At 38.4% G+C, this 21,198-nt stretch overlaps 1 protein-coding gene across 1 annotated transcript; it reads right to left on the reverse strand.

Moving 5' to 3' along the window:
* Positions 1-19,710: 19,710 nt before the first annotated feature.
* Positions 19,711-20,279, reverse strand: LOC127094067 (uncharacterized). Its single transcript, XM_051032937.1, has 2 exons — positions 20,238-20,279; positions 19,711-20,157 (listed from the first exon to the last, which is right to left on the reverse strand). The coding sequence occupies exons 1-2, from the start codon at positions 20,277-20,279 to the stop codon at positions 19,711-19,713; spliced, it is 489 nt and encodes a 162-aa protein (XP_050888894.1).
* Between the last annotated feature and the right edge of the window lie 919 nt (positions 20,280-21,198).

Genomic DNA, 21,198 nt, shown 5'->3' on the forward strand with positions numbered 1-21,198 from the left:
CACTGCCCATGTTGTTGATCAGGCAGAGCAAAATGGGAGAAGAAAAACAGAGATCAACACGGGCACCCGTGTGTCACCACACGGCCGTGTTGTTTAAAACAGTGCATTAACACGGGCACCCGTGTGGAGGAACACGGCCCGTGTTGTTGCCTCTGTAGCTTGTGTTAAAGATAATTATAATGGAGAACAACACGGGCACCCGTGTGGTGACACACGGCCGTGTTGTTGGGCGCAACTTGGAAACCCTAACTTTTGCTTTGTGAACCGATTCTGCTCATTAAGGGTAGTTTGGACCTTTTGCTTGGAAGAGATTGATCTGAAGCTATAAGAAGGCTTGGAAGAGAAAGGAGAAGAGACTTTTTTTACGGAAAAAAAGAAAACATTGCATTGGAGAAGATAGCTACTACGAAGGATTCGAAGGCGGCGAGATTCAAGGGCATCAACCATTGAATATCAAAATCTCCTAATTCTTTGTAATATCTAATCTTTACATTATGAATTCTTTGAGTACTATAAGAGGCTAAACCCCCTTATGCTAGGGGGGTGGTCCTGATTTAATCGTATGTTATGAATTTGAACAAATGATTTCTTGATTACCATGTTACTTATTTCAATTCAATTGTGTGATGTTATTATGCTTTTGTATCGGACAAATACAAATTGATCTATGACCTTCAATAACAGGATTGTGATTGTTAGGGTTTTCACACAATTGGGTTTATGAATGCATCATCTAGGACTAGTAACTTTTGTAAATCACCGTAAACCTTGATATTGTTTATGATTAAAACCAATGATTAATTGAATGGACATTTGAGTAAGAATTGGTAGTTTAATAGTTTCTTCCTTAAGGACTTAAGGAAGAACATTTTGAGGTTAGGTTATTGAATGTTTCATATGTATGAAGGAAATCTTGACTGAATTCATAACTGGTTAAATCAACCACTCACCCTAGCATATTTTATCTTAATCAATTATTTCTACTACTTTTGTGTTTACTATTATAAATTCCAAAACAACCAAACCATTATCTTTTTGTTCTGATAGAATCAAATTAAAATAAGTATTTCCTACGCAATCCCTGAGATCGATACTTGGAAATAAAACTCCTTATTACTACATCGGTAAAAATAGTACACTTGCTATTTTTCCGATCACTTACTCATCTAAAAATAGGGCATCAACTCGTAACACTCAACATTTGCAACACTAACAATCAACCTCTGCAACACTTCATCTTTACCACACTCAACCTCTGCAACATTCAACCTCTGCAACATTATGTCTCTATTGACTATGGGTGATGAACATCAAGGAACAATCGACAATATCTCGACATTTGTATGTTATTACTTCTTCTTCTTTATTTCATATATATTTCTTATCTATGTTTTTACTATATATTACTTCTTCTTATTTTATTTATTACTTATGTTTTATTAGGACCCAAAACGATTTCGATGTCGTGTACATGAATATGTACCCCACGATTCTTTGATAGAACCATATATTCAAGGATGCGGTTTTGGAAATCTTCTCAACATAGTCTCGTACTCAGTTGACTACAAATTTATTCTTGCTTTGTTGGAGAGATGAAGACTTGAGACCCACATATTTCACCTTCCTTTCGGTGAGTGTACCGTTACACTTGAGGACGTCTACATGTTGTTGGATCTACGTATCGATGGTAAGGCCATGAATGGTAGAGTTAACCAGGATAACTCTATTTGCAATGAATTATTGGATGCCCTTGTGTGTGATGACCAAGCTGTTGGAGAGACATCCGGTCAAGCTAGGGGGGAAGGAATTAATTTAAGATATCTCAAACAATATTATGCGAGTATAACATTGACCGAAGAATCTACCGAGTACGAAAAATAATTAAAGTTCGGTGTTATATTATGATTTTATTTGGTAATTTTTTATTTCCCGAAAGTACTGGTAATACGGTAAATATTATGTATTTACCGTTGTTACGAAACATAAATAAGGTAAGCATATATAATTGGGGTTCAACTGTTTTGGCCCATCTATATAGTGCGATGTGTAAAAATGCCAAAAAAATACTTGTACTTTTTATTCAAGCGCATATTTACTACAAGCATGAGGTTGGTCAAGAATCCTGTTACTCGCCCCGGTAAACGAGAAGCCATTCATGTTCCCGTTTGCAACAAAGTAAGTTTAAAAATTTACCATGTAATTAATTAGACTTTATATTACAATTAACTGTAAATAATATTTTTCAATTGTTTTCGATCTAGGTGGTCAGTTAGAGGGATGAACTACAATAGGTGTCTGAAACACGCTATAGTAGTCTATCGCAATCTATTGGATCATATTGGACCAGACGATGTAATACTCCTACATAACTCTACTTTAATTTAAAAATAATTATCAAATTATTTATCATCTAATCATGTCGTATTGTTGTACAGTTTATCTGGAGGCCATATTTGGGTCTTGATCATCAGGTTAATCATGATGATGTTGCAATTTGGGCAGCAAAAACACCAATTATTCGGTTCACTACTATGGAGATGCACCAGAGTGACCTGGTAAAACTGCAGTTCGGCATGCAACAACAAATTTCAGAACCTCCGACGTGTTTGGGAGATTGACATCAAAAAAGAGTCGATGCCTAATGGGATTATTCCGACTGGAGAGATTTCGCAAAAGAAACGTGTCGTCATTGGAGGAATCGACGATAACACATCTTAAATGAACCTGTCATACATGGTGCTAGACCAACTCAACAATATATGACATGGTTTAGGTCGGTTACAACGCAACAATTTGTGTCTGAGCCAAGGTATTTGATTGATCCACGCCAACTAGCTTCGTCATCATACGCCCAACAGCAAGTCCCCGTCCAACAACAATGTCAAACCACCCAAACTCAATGATCAACCTCACACCATCAACCTACCACATACATCCAACAACCAAACACCCAACCTCGCAACCCATTCATGCCACACACCCAACCTCAAAACCAAGAATCAAACCCTACCCGCCAACAACCATATGCAGCCAACACAACAGTCTATAGCCCAGATGATTCATACAATTCAGGCCATCGTAACCCCCTACTAATGACCACCCAAACATCCCATCATCAAACACCCAACCATTGTTTAAGTATAATACACCCGATGAACCATTGTTTCATTTCCAAAATGATTCAATGTCCTAATTCGGGCAACTATATCGTCCATAGTTCACCCAACCATATTGACCCAACTATGAGAACATGGACACCAAACTTAATTGTGGAAGCGCCGTTGGCCAAAGCCCCCCAGCTATTGGGAATAAATGATGACACATCTATCAAATACCACTGGACCTTCCACCAGACCTTCACACCAGCCACCATTGGATCATGTCAGCACTCAAAGACCCCAAACACATTAAGAAAATCGTGGGAGACCTCGAAGACAGACTAACGCACCTGGATGTGGAATAGGGGGACGTTTCAATCGGGCAGATCATTGAATTTTTGATCAATTCCATGTAATTTTTATTATAACATAAATAATTATTTTTAATTAATTATTAAATTAATATTTAAAATTAATTTTTTTAAGGTGTATGCGGCAGATGCATTGGCGCATACACCAATGCATACATACATGCGCCATGTTTGCTGGTGCCTCCATGCAATGTCTTGGAAGCATGCGCCAATGGAGCCGACGCCTCCTCATAATGTTAAATGGATGCGCTAAATCAATGGGCGCATCTGTTTGGAAATGTGGTTATTTTGATATTTTTTTTTTGAAAAAATGGTTATTTCCGGATTTAATTTGGAAAATATGGTTATTTAAAAAAATCACAATTAGATAACCCATACAATTATTAATTAGATTGACTTAATAGAATGAAATGAAATCTTAAATGCATAAGTATTAACTAACTTATTACTCCATCCGTTTCATAAAAAGTGTCTAATTTGGACAAGTCACGGTTCTTAAGAAAATGATTAGATGAGTTGATTTTGATGATAAAACTAATATCATTTATTAGAATACCCCTATTAATTATACTCCACCCGTTCCTTTTTTAGTGTCATTTTTTGACTTTTTACCCATAAGAAAGCTAATCATTGTTGTTATTTTTTAAACAATAATTCTCATTTTATCTATAATACCCTTAATTATATCATACATTCATTTTACTTTTTTTCTCTCGGTAATAATTACATAGGGGTAATTTTGACAAAAATGCATTTAATACAACTTTGAACTCTGCCAGTGACAATTATAAAGAAACAAAAATTTATCAAGAAAGTGACACTTAAAAAGAAACGGAAGGAGTAGTTAATAGAATGATTGAATAAAATGAAAATTAATAAATAAGGGTATGGTAATAAAAAAATAATAATAAATATTACATTGATATGATAAAACTACAATTTTTTTAAAACAGAAAAAAAATACAAATAAAATATTTTTATGAGACCGATGGAATAATGAACCAATATTGTTTTAATTAATATCTCTATTTAAGAGCCATATATTTAGTGATTTGGAACAAATAATAAAACTATTTTGTCTTAAGCACTCATGATGAGACATGTGGGCATGTGGTCAATGACCTAACAAACTTTTCAACTTATTCTAAAATCTGGAGTTTAGTTCGCATTTAGTATTTTAAATTTTAAATTATTCAGTTTAGAGCATAATATTGGCTTCTTGTTGGATGCCAACGATTTGCCAAATAGAACAAAACGAAGGGCAAAAAAACACTTCATCATTACCTCTATTTTATTTTTAAAATTTTATTCAATTGCAACTTTTTAATTTCTTTTTATTTTTCTTTTGATCTTCTTTGGTCTTTCATTTCCTCTCAGTTTTTCGTTTCCTTTGTCTTTCTATTCATCTCTCTTTCTTTAATGCTAATCAATTTTAAATGCCCATATTTTACTTGTCATTTTTTTTACAAGTTTTCTGTGTTTTATTTTTGTTGGATGCGTGAACTTGATTCATGTGCATTTGTGTGAATTCACTTTTAAGTTAGTTTGCTTCTTGAAGTTTTTCACTCCCTCTGTATTTCTAGTCTTTTTTTTTTTTTAAGTAGTACCAATAGCATATTGTATGAGGTGGTGCAATGAGGTTGTCTCTTTGTCATACACTCGCTCCACTAGCTTTAATAGGCAAGAAAAGTGTGTCATTTTAGTTAAGGATTTTTTTTTATAAAAGTATATATCTTAAAAATTAATTTATATATACTGTATTGTTAGAACGGTGAATAATGGAGAAATTGAGTGGAGAGAGGGAGAAAGAATTGAGGGGATAATATTTTTTATTAACAATCATAACAATACTTTTAAGGTATTTAAATGAGATACAAGTGAATTGTGACCAAGTTACAACATCAAATAACTGAGAAAATTAATCTTTTGGACCCATAACCGATAATACAAAACATGTAATCGATTACAGCTGCTAAAACTAGAAATATCATAATAGTGGTATTCGGCTACTGCGAATGCGTAACCAGGTTACACCACCGCCATAATCACTTTTTCTTCAGCTTATTTGATGTTTTTGCATTGCCTATAATCGGTTATAGCTCTGTGGTAACCTGTTATAACCCTTGAATTACCAAAATAACTCTTAAAACACCACCTTAATTCAAGTGCTCCTAGTCTTCCATGCCCATGTTCATCTTCAACCTCTTGAACACTTCAATTGTGACTCCATTGGTCAACAAATAAGTAACTTGTTATTCACTTCGACAATATCTCAATCTCAACCTTCCTTCACTAACAAGTTTCCTCAAGTAGTGAAACCTCGTATCAATGTGCTTACTCCTACCATGTGCAATTGGATTCTTAGCAAGATTAATCGTGAAAATGTTAGCAACCAGGAGTGTAACAACATCACCCTCATTGTTTCCTAGCTCCTTCAATAGATTCATTAACCACACGGCTTGACACACACACAACGAAGCGGAAATGTACTCAGTCTCACAAACCGAGAGTGCAAATACCGGTTCCTTCTTCGAACACCATGAGAGTGGTGTTCCGCAAAAACATATAGATGTATCCAGCTGTAAACTTTAGATCATCTTTATCTCTACACCAATTGAAATCGGTAAAACTGAGCAAATTGCATTATTTTCCTGTGTCTGCTGCGGGAAAGAGAGTTCCGCAACCAATCGATCATTTCACGTATCTTAGGATCCTCTTAATTGCTGCTAAGTGACACACCTTTGGTCTCTCCATGAATATACTCACAATATCGATACTAAATGTCATGTCTGGTTGTGTATTAAACACATAACGCAAGGATCTAATCAGACTCTTATATTGAGTTGGGTCAACATTTTCATCATCCTCATTCTTTGACAATTGTAGCCTCGATTTACACGAAGTAATGGAAGCATTACAATGCTCCATTTCAAACTTCTTCAATATCTCAAGCGCGTACCTTCTTTGGCGCATGAGCCATCCCCTTTTCGACTTGTGGAACTCAATGCCTAGGAAGTATGTCATGAGGCAAAAGTCGGTCATATCAAACTCTTTCATAAGTTCAGTCTCACAAACCGAGAGTGCAAATATCGGTTCCTTCTTCGAACACCATGAGAGTGGTGTTCCGCAAAAATATATAGATGTATCCAGCTGTAAACTTTAGATCATCTTTATCTCTACACCAATTGAAATCGGTAAAACTGAGCAAATTGCATTATTTTCCTGTGTCTGCTGCGGGAAAGAGAGTTCCGCAACCAATCGATCATTTCACGTATCTTAGGATCCTCTTGATTGCTGCTAAGTGATACACCTTTGGTCTCTCCATGAATATACTCACAATATCGATACTAAATGTCATGTCTGGTTGTGTATTAAATACGTAACGCAAGGATCTAATCAGACTCTTATATTGAGTTGGGTCAACATTTTCATCATCCTCATTCTTTGACAATTGTAGCCTCGATTTACACGAAGTAATGGAAGCATTACAATGCTCCATTTCAAACTTCTTCAATATCTCAAGCGCGTACCTTCTTTGGCGCATGAGCCATCCCCTTTTCGACTTGTGGAACTCAATGCCTAGGAAGTATGTCATGAGGCAAAAGTCGGTCATATCAAACTCTTTCATAAGTTCACTCTTGAACTTTGAAGTGCACTTTCCCTCGCTGCTTATTATCAATAGGTTGTCTACGTATATAAAAAGGATAATCACTCATTCAGTTGTATCCATCTTCACATACACGCCATGTTCGGATATACATTTCTTGAAGCCAACCTCCTTTGGGAAACCATTTATCCTCTTGTTTCAAGATCTTGGAGCTTGCTTCAAATCGTACAACACTTTCTTCAACTAGCCTAATTGTTTCAATCCTAGAAACCGGTGTGAATACCTCTTCAAAGTCTATGTCTTATCTTTATAAGAATCCCTTTGCAACTATACGAGTTTAATGCTTAATTATTTCATCCTTGGAATTTACCTTAACTTTGAACACCCATCTCACACCAATTGGCTTCTTCCTGTCCGGTAGATCAACCAATTTCTAAGTATTGTTCTTCTCAATAGATTCCAGCTCCTCTTTCATAGCACAAATGCATTTTAGATAACTTAAAGCCTCTTCTGTTTCAACGGGTTCAGATTTGGTCATAAGTGCAAAATAGACGAAATCACCGTCATCATTGAATTTGTTGTCTCGGAAAAACTCACAATCTTGGAGTCTTTGAGAAAAACATCCTTTCGTTGTTGATCTTCTCACATTTTCTTCTGCACTTCCTGATTCTTCAGAATATGAATTTTCAAAGTTGAAACCGGTTATAGCTTTTACGTAACTAGTTACAGGCTGTTGGAGTTGCTTTATCTCGTCGAAAAAAATGTCTCAGTTGACCATAACCTTCATGTTTTTTTGCATCATACAACTTGTAACCACCGATAAAGTGATAACTTACAAGTATCATCAACTCTCCCTTATCATCAAGTTTCTTTCTAAGATACCTCGGAACATGTTGATGCACTATGGAACCAAAAAATCTCAAATGGTTCAGATGCAGTTTGAATCCTGACCATGTTTCCTCCGGTGTTACCTTCTCAAGCTTCTTTGTTGGACATCTATTCAACAAATAGAAAGTTGTGGATACTGCTTATTCCCATAACTCTTTCGGCAAGTTCTTTCTATTTAACATGCTTCTTACCATATTCATGATTGATTGATTCTTTCTTTCAGCAAAACCATTTTGTTGGGTGTATAAGGTGATACAACCTCATGTACAATCCCTTCTTGATCACAAAATCTCTCAAAGTATTTTGAGACATATTCGCCTCCACCATCCGTTTTGAGAACTTTGAGATTGTGAACACTTTGCCGCTCAACTATGGAGTTGAACATCTTAAACAGTTTGAATACCCCATCCTTTCTCTTTATTGGGTATTTCCACATATTTCTACTATGATCGTAGATGAATAAAATATCTATTTCCACCAATGGAATCTACTTGCATCGGTCTATACACATCCGAATACACCACCTCAAGGTGATTCTTGGTTCTACAACATAAATCCTTTCTAAATTTACCCTTATGTTACTTCGCTTGCACACATTCTTCACATGATCAAAACATCATTGATCCCATCATGGGAGACAAGGATACTTCATTAAAGTTCCAACATTTTTAATACATCCAAACTTACCATTTAGACAATTTTTATTATAGGACGCCTCATGGGGGAAAATAGTGTTACCTTATCCCTAATATAAAAAAAATTAAAAATTAAGAGAGTTCATACATCGCTGGAACAAATTCTCTTGACTTACTAAACAAGAAACAATAACTATCTAGATAAAATAATATCTCAAGTTAATTGAGCTCCAAGTTCTTGAGATGAGTATCTCCTATAGCTCTTCGAGTTTGTAGGTGCCATGAGGTAGTTTGTGGTATACACAATATGGGCCTTCCTAGTTAGGTTGTAGTTTTCTCAAGCAATCTAGTAGGACCAATTTCCTAAGCATGAAGTATTTCTTGCATTTCCCTTGGGACCACTTTGGATTTGTATCTTCTGAATCCCTTTTGTTTGTGATGAATTCTTTGATATGCGCAACACTGCACGTGTCACCAATCGGGTTAGCTGCACATCTAAGCTCCATCTTGTTTTTCTCTTTACTAAATTGAGAATGCCTCAATGTGGGCGTGTTAATTTTGACCAGCAGCATGTCATCAAAAATGTATATCATTGTTAACGAATTATCCTTGATGGTTGAGTGAAGAGTATTGTGATACGACCACAATACTTCTTTAAGCTATTCGCCCCATAGTCCTTTGGCATCGTCTAGTTTTTTTCTTTATCTGCCTCATATCAATTTGTTTGTTGACTTGGATTGCTCGTTCTTATGTGGATGGATGACCAAGATGAACTTAGTTTGTATTCCCAAGTGATGGAAAAAAATCACCATAGCTGCTGAACTAGAAAATTGCACGCCAAACCTACATATAATTCATTGTCAATACAAGCGATGAACCATTTCTGTTGTGATCTTGGAGATGGCTTGTGCCTCTATCCACTTTGTGAAGTAGTGTATTCCAAAGATTAGGAACTTTAGTTGCCCTAATGCTAATGGGAAAAAACCTAATATGTCCCTGCCCCATTAATAAAATGGCCATAATGATGTGAGAGAGTGACAAGTTTTAACTGCCGCAGGGTGTAGGTTTGATTCACTCTGGCACTTGTCACATTTTTCTGACAAATTTTGTATTATCTTTCATCAGAGTGAGCCAATAATATCCCATCCTTAGCGGTTTGTGGGTAAGAGCTCGTCCATCAATAGGACTACAACATGTTCCTTGGTAGACCTCTGTGAGGACCAAGGCGATCTCAATCTCCCATAGACATATTAGCATGAGGGGGGCCCTTCCCAACTTATACATCTTCTTAAGCACCATGTTGTATTTTGCCACGTGCTTTCAAACCTTTTTCTTCTCCAGCTCGTCTGAAGGGAGCTCATTTGTTGTTAGGTAGCGAATTATAGGCGTCATCTAACTTGTGGGTTGGGAGGCTTCAATGACATTGATCTCTTGTGTCTCAATGTTAGGGGAGACTAGAGTTTTTTGTATGACAGATCGATTATGTCCTGATCTCTTGGTACTGGTAAGCTTTGAGTGGAGATTTCCTCTAGAGTTTTGTTTCCAAGGCACATATGTTATCTCAAAGACTTTAAAATATTCTGATAACTGATGTACCTTTACAAGATACTTTATCATTTACGCTTCATTTGCATGATACTCCCCTGCGACTTGATTTGTGACTAGCTATGAGTCGCTCATAGTTTGAGACTCAAAGCACTTATTTCTATGGAGAGATTCTGTTTGGTGGGAATTTCGACATCGGGTTAGATGTGATAAAATAAGGAAAAAGAATGCTCTTTGGAGTTATCTAGGATTTCGACACAAAGAAGTGTCGAAAAGAATGTGAAACTCAGAAGTGTCGAAATCTGCCTTCTGTGAAGGAAGATGAATGTGAAACTTAGGGATAATCCCAAGTTCAGAATATTACTTCGACGAAAGTGTTGTTCGACATATATTTGAATTTTGAATGACAAAGGAGTAACCGCATTTCATTCTTATCCACTTTTGATAAGAAAGGATACGTGGAACGTTCTCATGAGTCGAAGACATGCCGAGTGTAACGTGTCAATGCCTGGGAGGAGATCCATTGGCGATAGTTATTTCCATTTAGTATAAATAGGCGTCCTAGTGTTAAGGATTAGGGTGTTAAAATTACTATACAATCAATCATATTTACTCAAAGTATCCAGTGTGTAGAGATAAAAGTACAATTGAGAATGTACGTTTGATAACACCATTATATTTATATCAACTAAAGTTCATTTACATCTTCTTGTTCAACAATTATCTTTTACTACCAGTCATTTATCAAGCATTGTTTTATACTTCACTTGCATTTCTGCCATTTATTTTCTTAAGAACGTTTTAATCAAGCATTCCTTATTCAAGGATATTGTCGAAGTGTCCATCTTATATATAAGTTTTTACAACAATAGCACATGTCCTAGGATCAATCTGGTCGATCTTGTGAGTTATCAAAGTTTCTGCAATTTGGAAGATCAGCGGTTGTTTACCAATTTTCACGGTAAACAAATTGGCATGCCCATCGGGACTAGTGATAGTATTTTCTGAAAATCAATTTTCGTTCTTCATTTTTCAATATCTCTTTGTATAACTCTGTTGCATGTTATTGAGAAGTGGTAAAGTTGCCACAACCAATGAAGATAGACCAAGGTGAGGGTACACGAGGAGAATGGTGAATCCATCAGATAGTCAGAGTCCTCTAGATAATAATGGAGAACCACCCCTACGTCAGCGCCAAAGGGAAGTACGGTTGCGGCGTCTGCTGCCGAATTGGTACCACCCACGACAAATTTGACACCCGTGCATTCGAGGGCCTATAGTGGGCCTATTTTATCTTATATGGGCCCACAAGTCCCACTAGTGAATCCTTTAGGAACACAGGGTCCACCAGGAACCCCCTCCAAGGGGAATTAATTTTTTAGGCCTTATGTGAGCTTTTTTCCGATGCTAGCGAATGGTCACGAACAACCCTTTGGCATGCAAACTACGATGATGACGAATTTACATAATTCAACGTCGACATATGAGGACCCCCTGGCGAATGTATCTTCGCCATTGCAGGGATCTGGGTCTGGTGTAAACAATCTGGGTCGAAACCAGCCTTTAGGAGTGGGTCTTCATACCTAGATGTCGAATATGACGAATAATTCCGCAACGGTGTTGAGGCAACAAATGGACGAAAGTAACCATGAAATGGTCCAGATGCTGGCCCCAAAAAAGGGTACAATATTCAACCCATTAATCCAAGATACTACCTAAACGAGCCAACAAATGGCAGCGCAAATGACGCGCATTACAGATTTCTTTGGTGTCCCACAGCTGCCTCGACACTCTCATAGGGGATGGACAAGAGAGAATCAAGGAATAGTCATCGAAGATGGCCTTACCTTTAACCAAGTCCCATAGAATTCACCACAAGCGAACATGGTGAATTAAGGGACAAGAGTGGAACCACCTAGAGTTGAAGCCACTAGGCTGGAACAAATCCCAAGGGAAAGGGAGCCACGGGTAATGTTGGCAAATGGGCACCAAGGTGCTGATGAACTTATACAGCAAATTCGACGCGATGATATGGCAACAAATAATAATCTGACAACCATGGTCGAAAGAATCATGGAGCGAAATGGGGTAGATGTTGGCCTGCATAGGCCAAATTATACGTCCCCTTTATCAGAGTATGTTCTGTAGGCGGAATTACCCCTAAAGTGGAAGGTCCCTAAATTCAACAAGTTTTCTAAGGATACTAGTGAATCCACTGTAGAATATATGGCTAGATACCTCATAGAGGCAAGGGAAATTGCGAACAATGAGAGTCTTAGGATAAAATACTTCCCAAGTTCCTTGACGAAGAACGCCTTTACGTGGTTCACCATATTACTAACGAACTCCATTGATACCTGGACTCGCTTGGAAAGACTGTTCCATGAGCAATTTTACATGGGACAGTCAAAGATAAGTCTGAAAGAATTGGCCAGTATCAAACGAAAGTTTACTGAGTCAATAGATGATTACCTGAACAAGTTTCGTCTGCTTAAGGCAAAATGTTTTACGAAAGTACCTGAGCATGAGTTGGTCGAAATGGCTGCTGGTGGCCTTGACTATTCTATTAGGAAAAAGTTGGATATCCAATACCTGAGAGACATGGCCCGGTTGGCCAATAGATTTTGACAGGTGGAACGTTTGAAGGCTGAGAAAGCCAGAGCAAACAAAAACAATAGGAAGGATAAAGTAGCCTATGTCGAACTAGGTACTGAAGAACCTGAAACGTTCGGGGAGTAGGTAGATTTCGACGAGGGTGAAATCAACCTTGCTGAACTGAAGCAAAAACCACCTTATTCCTACAAAGCTCTAACTCCTTCAAGTGGAAAAAATACAGTCAAACCAGACAAGGATCCTAGGTTCCCTAAGAAGACTTATACCTTCGACGTCACTAAATGTGACGAAATCTTCGATTTACTTATTAAAGATGGCCAGATGATAGTGCCTCATGACGCTAAAATTCCACCTCTAGAACAAAGAAAAAAGAGGGGTTTTTGTAAGTGTCATAATTTTTTGGGCCACAAAACCTCACAATGATTTCTTTTCAGGGACCTTGTGCAAAACGCTATAAGAGACGGAAGGCTCTAGTTTGGAGACAAATGAAAGATTCCAATGAGGATCGACACCGACCCTCTTCAGATCTATGATACCCATTATACTGAACCTTCCATGATCAACATGGTGGAAATTTCTGAAGAATATGGGGAGAAGGCCGGCATGGTCGAAGTGGATGATGACTTTAAACAGGAAGCTGCTAAAGAGGTCACTGAGGATCCCCATCAAATGGTCCCAACAAAACCTGCTGAGGGTTTCACTAGAGAAGTCACTAAGGATCTCAATAAGGGAACCATTGTTAGTTTCACAACAAATGAGACCACTTAAGGTTTCATACACGTGGACATGACTGAGGCTACTAAGGGCCTTAGAGTTAAGCTGCAAGAGTTAAACATTACTGAGGATGTCAACATTTTTGATATGACCCCAAAAACCTCCAAAATGGAGGTAGACGAAGGAAGCCTCCAACATGAGGAATACAACAAAACGGCCTACCCCAAACAGGTAGAAGGCCTGGTCGAATTCCTACATAGGGCCAGAGGAAAAGGTCAGAAGTCATGATGTGTCCAAGGTGCAGTTCAGTTTTCGACAGGAAAGCTGTCGAGAACCTCGAGGGGGTTCAACAGGCCAAAAAGAGGAGAAATTGGAGGGACCCTAGAAATAGCCAAGAATTCGAGAAGGGGAAACCAAAAGGGCCCACCTCTTCAGGCGAACAGAGCTTCGACCTATAAGCCTACTGTTGAAGCCCCTAGGGATACTTGGACGAAACCAGCTGGAGGGAGAGCGCAAGACCATCAAAAATGGAAAATTTTTGATGTCAAAAGAGGGTCCTCAATGGCTTATCGAAAAGAGTTTCAGGCTTTGAAACAAGTGTCCTATCGTTCCGAGAATTATAAAGGAAAAAACCTAATGTCCCGATCCTAGTGGAGAAGGCAACAACGACAGAGGAAAGCCGAAAGAGAAGCTGCAGAACAGGAGAAGCCTGAATCTAATACAACATGGTGCCAGAGAAGGAAAAGAAGCTGGTCGAAAGGAAGTTATTATCTCCTCAAAAGAAGGTGCTCGCGGCGAAGTCTGATCATGACAAAGAAATGGTGATAGACGACTTCGACTCTGATTCAGACGCTTCTCTGGACATTGCGTGCAATGTGGTGTCTTTCCTTCCTAGGGAATATGACCAAGTCATGAAGGTCGATGAGCCAGAAGAAATGGCTGAAATGGAGATGGAAAAACACAAGTCGGTGTGTTATTACATCATGAACAATGGTTGTGTGGAAGAGCAAAATGCTTTCTTCGGAAGGCCAGATGAGTCGATGAGAAGCCATCTAAAACCTCTATTTATCATAGGCAAAGTGGGAAATGTGAGGGTAAATAAGATCCTCGTAGATTTTGGAGCGATAGTGAATTTAATGCCGCATTACATGCTTAAAATGTTCGGCAAAGATGACACTGACATAAAGCCCCACAACATGGTTCTCTCGAACTATAAAGGGAAATTCGGAACTACATTAGGGGTGATACAAGTTGACCTCACTTTCAGCATAATATAAAGGCTGACAATGTTCATGGTAATAATATCAAAAGCCAACTATAATTTGTTGCTGGGTAGGGAATGAATTCATGGCATAGGCGCAGTCCCCTCTTCGATGCACCAGAGGGTCACCATCTGGCGAAGCGATGGGATTGTGGAAAATATAGAGGCGGACCAAAGCTATTTTATGGCTAAGCTTAACCATGTGGACATGAGAAACTTCGACAGGAACCTGGCCCACATAGCGCCTTGCAGTCCAGCAGGTTTCGACCTTTCGTCCGCGGACAATGCATTTTTCTCAATCTATCTACATCCAACTTACGGGTTCCGATGGGATAGATAAGTATTTGACAAAGAGGACTTCGACTATGGAAGTATCGAAGGTATCCAACCCATAGGTTGGGGAAGTGTATTCAATGAAGATGTCTGATCTGAAGACATTAAAAAGTATTTCGGCTTATGTAGGCGAAAATAAATTGAAAGCGGCCTTAGAGGCCGAAGTTAAATACATGGTTGTCAAAGCCAAAAAGATAGAAATGGACTCGGATGGTCCTGGAAAGGACTTCGATCCAGAACCATCTGATAAGGTTCCAGAAAAAGTGCAAGGCCAGAGGCTTGACTCCATCTATGATGACGAGCCTTTGGGTTTCGAAAAAGAACCTCTGGAAAGTAACACGAAGATGATAGCACATGATCCCTTGGTAGAAATCAACTTGGGGACAGGGGGAATCAAAAGGCCCACATATGTAAGTGCCAACATCAACCCAGAACTCAAGACCCGAGTGATCCAGTTGCTGAAGGATTCTAAAGACTTCTTCGCATGAGATTACGATGAGATGCCTAGTTTGACTTGAGATCTGGTCGACCTGAAGTTGCCAATAAAGCATGGGAAGAAGCCTATCAAGAAGACCCCAAAGCGATTTGCACCCAAAGTTTTGTCGAAGATCAAAGAAGAGGTCGAAAGGCTTCTCAGATGAAATTTCATCCGCACCACCAGGTACGTCGAATGGATTGCTAATATTGTACCAGTTATTAAAAAGAACGGTACTTTGAGGGTTTGCATTGATTTTAGAGATTTGAATGTTGCAACCCCAAAAGATGAGTATCCAATGTCTGTGGCAGAAATGCTAGTAGCTTCTACCGCAAGACAAGAGTATCTTAGAATGCTCGACGGATATTCTGGATATAACCAGATTTTCATTACTGAGGAAGATGTGCCAAAAATAGCATTTCGATGCCCTAAAGCGTTAGGCACCTACGAATGGGTAGTAATGCCTTTTGGCTTAAAAAACGTTGGGGCAACCTATCAGCGGGCAATGAATTCCATTTTTCACGATTTCATCGAAACGTTTATGCAAATCTACATAGATGATATTGTAGTTAAGTTCGTTTCAGCGAAGAATCATATAGATCTTTGACAATCATTCGGTAGAATGAGGAAACATGGTCTAAAAATGAATCCTCTAAAGTGTGCTTTCTATGTGCAGGCATGGGATTTTTTAGGCTTTGTGGTCCACAAGAAAGAGATTGAAATTAATTGGAACAAGACCAAGGCCATTATGGAAGCGAAAGTGCCATTAACAAAAAAGGAATTACAGTCGTTGCTAGGCAAGATTAACTTCTTAAGGAGGTTTATATCAAACTTAAGTGGCAAGACTCAAGCCTTCTCACCTCTACTTCGACTCAAGCAGGAAGGCTTTGAATGAGGGCAAGTGCAACACGAGGCTTTCGACGAGATCAAAGACTACCTTGTGCATCCTCTGATTCTGTCACCTCCTTGTAGGAGTAGATGTATCAGATTGTACATAGCTACGTCTGATGTAACTTTAGGGAGCATGTTGGCTCAGGAGGATGAAAATGGGGTAGAAAGAGCCATTTACTACCTTAGTAGAGTCATAAATGATGCAAAAACTAGATATAGTATAGTCAAAAAATTATGCATATGTCTATATTTCTCTTGTACAAAACTAAAGCATTATATAAAGCCAGTTGATGTGTATGTTTCGTCTCATTTCGATGTTATTAAGTATATGTTATCTAAACCTATCTTACATAGTCGAATTGGTAAATGTACATTGGTTTTGATTGAATATTCTTTAACTTATATGCCTTTAAAAGCTATTAAGGGATAAGTGGTAGCAGACTTTATAGTCGACCACTTCATAGTACAAAGCTCCTTAAAATATCTGGAGTTTGAGCCTTGGAAGTTGTACTTCGATGGTTTTGTTCATAAAGATGGAATAGGTGTGGGGATACTAATCGTTTCTCCTAGCAAAATTCCAACAAAATTCCAGTATAAGGTCGAAGGCCTTTGTTCGAACAATGAGGCTGAGTATAAGGCTCTAATAGCCGGCCTAGAAGTCTTGTTGGAATTGGGGGGAACTCGAGACGAAATTATGGGAGACTCAGAATTAGTAATAAAGCAAATCACAGAGTACAAATGTGTTAAAGAAAATCTGATTATGTACTTTGTGATAACTAGTAGACTCTTACGTAAGTTTGAAGTGGTAAAAATTTGACATATACCTCGACTTCAGAATCAAGAGGCCAATGACTTAGCTCAGATTGCCTCTGGATATAAAATTTCAAAAGAAAAATTACAAGATGTGACCGAGGTCAGAGGAAGAGTAGTGTCGACTAGACTTTTCCCATCAGATTTGGAGGAAACAAAGTTAGGGTATGCTAACAAAGAGAATTTCAAGATTCTGACAATGGATTATTTGGAAGATGTAGATTGGAGAAAACCAATAGTGGAATATTTAGAAAATCCAACATCATCTACTGAACGAAAATTCAGGTATCGAGCTTTAAGCTATATTCTTATGGGAAACAAATTGTTTAAAAAGACACCTCAAGGAGTCTTACTTAAATGCCTTAGTGAATCTGAGGCATACATAGACCTCTCTAGCGTCCATAGTGGGGCATGTGAGGCACATCAAGTGGGTCATAAGATGAAATGACTATTATTTCGACAAGGAATGTATTGGCTTACCATGCTTAAGGATTGTATCGAATTCGCTAAAGGATGTCAAGAGTCCCAAGTGCACGCAAACATACAACATGTCCCTGCAAGCGAACTCCATTCAATTGTGAAACCTTGGCCTTTTAGAGGCCAGGCATTGGACCTAGTTGGAGAAATTCTAACAATGTCATCTAAGAGTCAAAGATACATTCAAGTGGGTGTAGATTATTTCACCAAGTGGATTGAGGCTATACCTTTGACGAATGTCGACCAAGAGATCGTGATCAAATTCATTCAGAATCATATTATTTATAGGTTCGAAATCCCAAAAACTATTACAACGGATCAAGGATTAGTTTTTACTGGTCGAAAAGTCCAGGAGTTTGCTAAAGAAATAGGGTTCAAATTGCTAAAATCTACACCCTATTACGCTCAGGCTAATGGTCAGGTCGAAGCAGCAAATAAGGTGGTAATTGGGCTGATTAAAAAGCATGTGGGGAAGAAGTCAAGAAATTGGCATAAGACATTGGACCAAATTTTATGGGCATGTCGAACCTCCCCTAAAGAGGCTACAAATGCTATGCCTTTCTGGTTAACATATGGTCATGATGTTGTTTTTCCAGTCGAAATCTACTTACAATCAACAAGAATTTAGAGGCATCATGAAATTCCATCTGAGTCTTATTGGAACATGATGTTAGATGAATTAGTCGATTTAGACGAAGAAAGATTAGGTGCCTTAGAATTATTAAAAAGGCAGAAAAAGAGAGTAGAAAAGTATTATAACAAAAGAGTTAAAGTTATATTATTTTTGACTAGAGATTTAGTGTGGAAAGTGATTTTACCCATGGATCGGAAAGATAGAGCATTTGGGAAATGCTCCCCTAAATGGGAAGGCCCTTTTCAAGTCACTCAAGTTTTTTTAAACGGCGTATATGAAATCGAAGAATTAGTTGGAGATCAAAGAATCTTGAGAGTAAATGGGAAATATTTGAAGAAATATAAGCCTGCACTTCAGGAGGTAAAAATAAAGAAAGAATAATTGATGAAAAAGGGTCAGAGCCATAATGGTAAAATCAACTAGTTTGCCAAAATGGCCAAGTTTTTACATATAGAGCCACAAAAGGCTTTAGTTATCACATTAAAATTAAACTATGACAGACATTTGAATTAATTTCGACCCATTTAAAAGGGGAGAGATTCTTTCATTTTCTGGTACTTCGATTTGTGAAGCTGTAAGCGACGTTCCCTACTAGATTTGTAAGCGTTAAGAGTGTCAATCTCCTCCCTCAATTTTTGGGCCTTTTCCACATGTTGCAGACCAATTTGCACTTCTTTCGCCAACACGTCTTCGTCCAACTTTAGGAGTTCCTCTTTGCGCTCCTTAGCCCTGACAATCTTGGTTTACAACTCTTTGATTCATTGCTTCCAAGCTCTTATGTTATTATCACAAGCTTCGGTCTCCTTTTTATTCTTCTCAAAAGTCTTTTCCAGTTCAGCATTTTTTACGATGGATTCAGAGGCGGCTTCCCATTCTGCTGTTTGAGTGTTTGATTTGTTATGAATTTTGTTAGAAGTTTCCCTTATTCGACCAAGGTCAACAATAACACAATCGATCAACAACCCTAAATCCATGACTGAGTCAGCAACTTCTGAGGAGGCATTTACGACATCGATTTGTTTTAGGAGATCTTTGATCATGTAAGAGGCAGAGGTGTCGTTTTCTAAAAGTTGGATTAAGTCAATGTTGAAGGCTTTCTCTTTAAGTCTCTGGAGCACTTTGCTACCAGAATGGCTTGTGGTTGGATCTCCTGATACTGTCGAAGTGCTGGGACTTTTCTCTGATGAGCTATCTTTGGCACTAATGACGACCTTTAGATATTCAAATGGATTGCTTCGTTTAAGCACTTCTAATTTTGCAGGAGAATGGGCAACGCGAATGTTTGTCGAAGGCTTTGTGACATTGTTGGCAGCATCAACTTTCGAGTTGGTCTTGGTTTATTCTGGTATTGGTTGATCCTATGGGTCATTCTTTTCTTCATCACCAACATTAGTTTGATCCTCATCCTCGTCCTCAGGGGGTTCTTCATCGAAGTTAAACATATAGTGATCATCTTCTTCTTCGTTATTAAGATCATCCACATCTTGGTTAGTGTCGGGTGAATCATCTTCAGATTCATCTTCAGGGATTTCCCTAGGGTCTTGCATTTCGACATCTCTTTCCACTGGGGCATCTTCGTTATGCTCATCCTCAGGTTCAGAACCGCTAGTGTGGGAATGTTGGGTGATGATTTTTGGTGGAGAGTTTTCCTGTCCTTTTGCAGCAGGATTGTTCACTTCGCCCATAGATCCTTTGTCAGAATGAAGGGGAGTTGTGGGATGATAGGTGGGAGCCTCACTACTTTTAGGATGAATTGTAACAACGATCAGTGTGACAGTTGGATGTTGGAGATTTCTTGCAGCAACCTGAAAATAAGACAAAGATTGGGTAAGTCGAAGGCAAAAGGAGAATATATCTAGTCCAAAGTAAGGGTGAGACATTTTACCTTAGGATCTTCAGCCCCGGGACTGGAGTTATCACTTTCCATTTATTCTGGCGTCTTCTTCGATTGAGGCTCAGATTCAACACCAGTTGTTTTCTGGGCAAGAGGCCTCTTCGACATATTGGTCTTTTTCGGGTGGACAGGAGCACCTTGGAGCTTCAGTTGTTTCTTCCTCTTTTGTTTATGCATTTAGGGGCATCTGGAGATAAGTCCTCGTCATCAGAGTCATTGGCTTCGATCTCAATTTATTTTTGCTTCCTTTTCTTGGGGGTTAACGGTGGCTTTCACCTGGCCTAAAAAGGAAAAAGAGAAGGAATATTAAGTAACAAGAAAGTGTTGCCCAAGTCGAAGGTGTCATCATGTGGAATACACATACTTTTTTTTGTTGCTTTGCTGGTATCCTCCTCCCTTGCTTCGGTGGGTCTCTTTGTTGTGGGGGCAGTTTTCTTGGGTGGAACTCATATAGCTGAAAAAAGGGACCAGATTATTGCAAAATAAAGAAGTAAGGACCAAAAGAATGAGTGAGTCGAAAAACCTCGCATTCCACACCTTCATAAATTTCAGATTCTATATGAACGTCTTCTATGCCATATGAAGGTGCCCTTTAAAACTGTCCAAGTTGTGTTTAGTCGAAACCACTCGTTTAGCTTTTTTTTTGAGATTCTTGTCGAAGAATTTTTATAAAGTCCCCATAAACGAACCAGTCAGGAAATGGAGGGCTAAAAGCCACACCAAATTCAGCACTTGGCAGTCGAGGAAATTTAGGTGGATACATATTAAAAGCAGTTCGATATCGCTGCTTAGGTTTAACGTATGAAGGTAATTTAAAAAATTCCATCCTTTTTGTAAACTTCTCCTTCAGAGTGACTGTTGCTTCGCAGACGGTTCGACTAAGATCATCAGGTCTGTAGGGAGTTTCAAATTACTTTTGGAATGCTTGAATTTCTTTGATATGAGTCGAAAT

The sequence above is a fragment of the Lathyrus oleraceus genome, chromosome 6 (assembly GCF_024323335.1).
Source record: "Lathyrus oleraceus cultivar Zhongwan6 chromosome 6, CAAS_Psat_ZW6_1.0, whole genome shotgun sequence".
Lineage (NCBI taxonomy): Eukaryota > Viridiplantae > Streptophyta > Magnoliopsida > Fabales > Fabaceae > Lathyrus > Lathyrus oleraceus.

Excerpts from the sequence above, each read along its gene's own strand:
- LOC127094067 (XM_051032937.1), bottom strand. The coding sequence starts at position 20,279 with ATGGAAAGTGATAACTCCAGTCCCGGGGCTGAAGATCCTAAG. Across the intron at positions 20,158-20,237 it reads CCGGGGCTGAAGATCCTAAG|GTTGCTGCAAGAAATCTCCA; the intron begins GTAAAATGTCTC and ends TCTTATTTTCAG.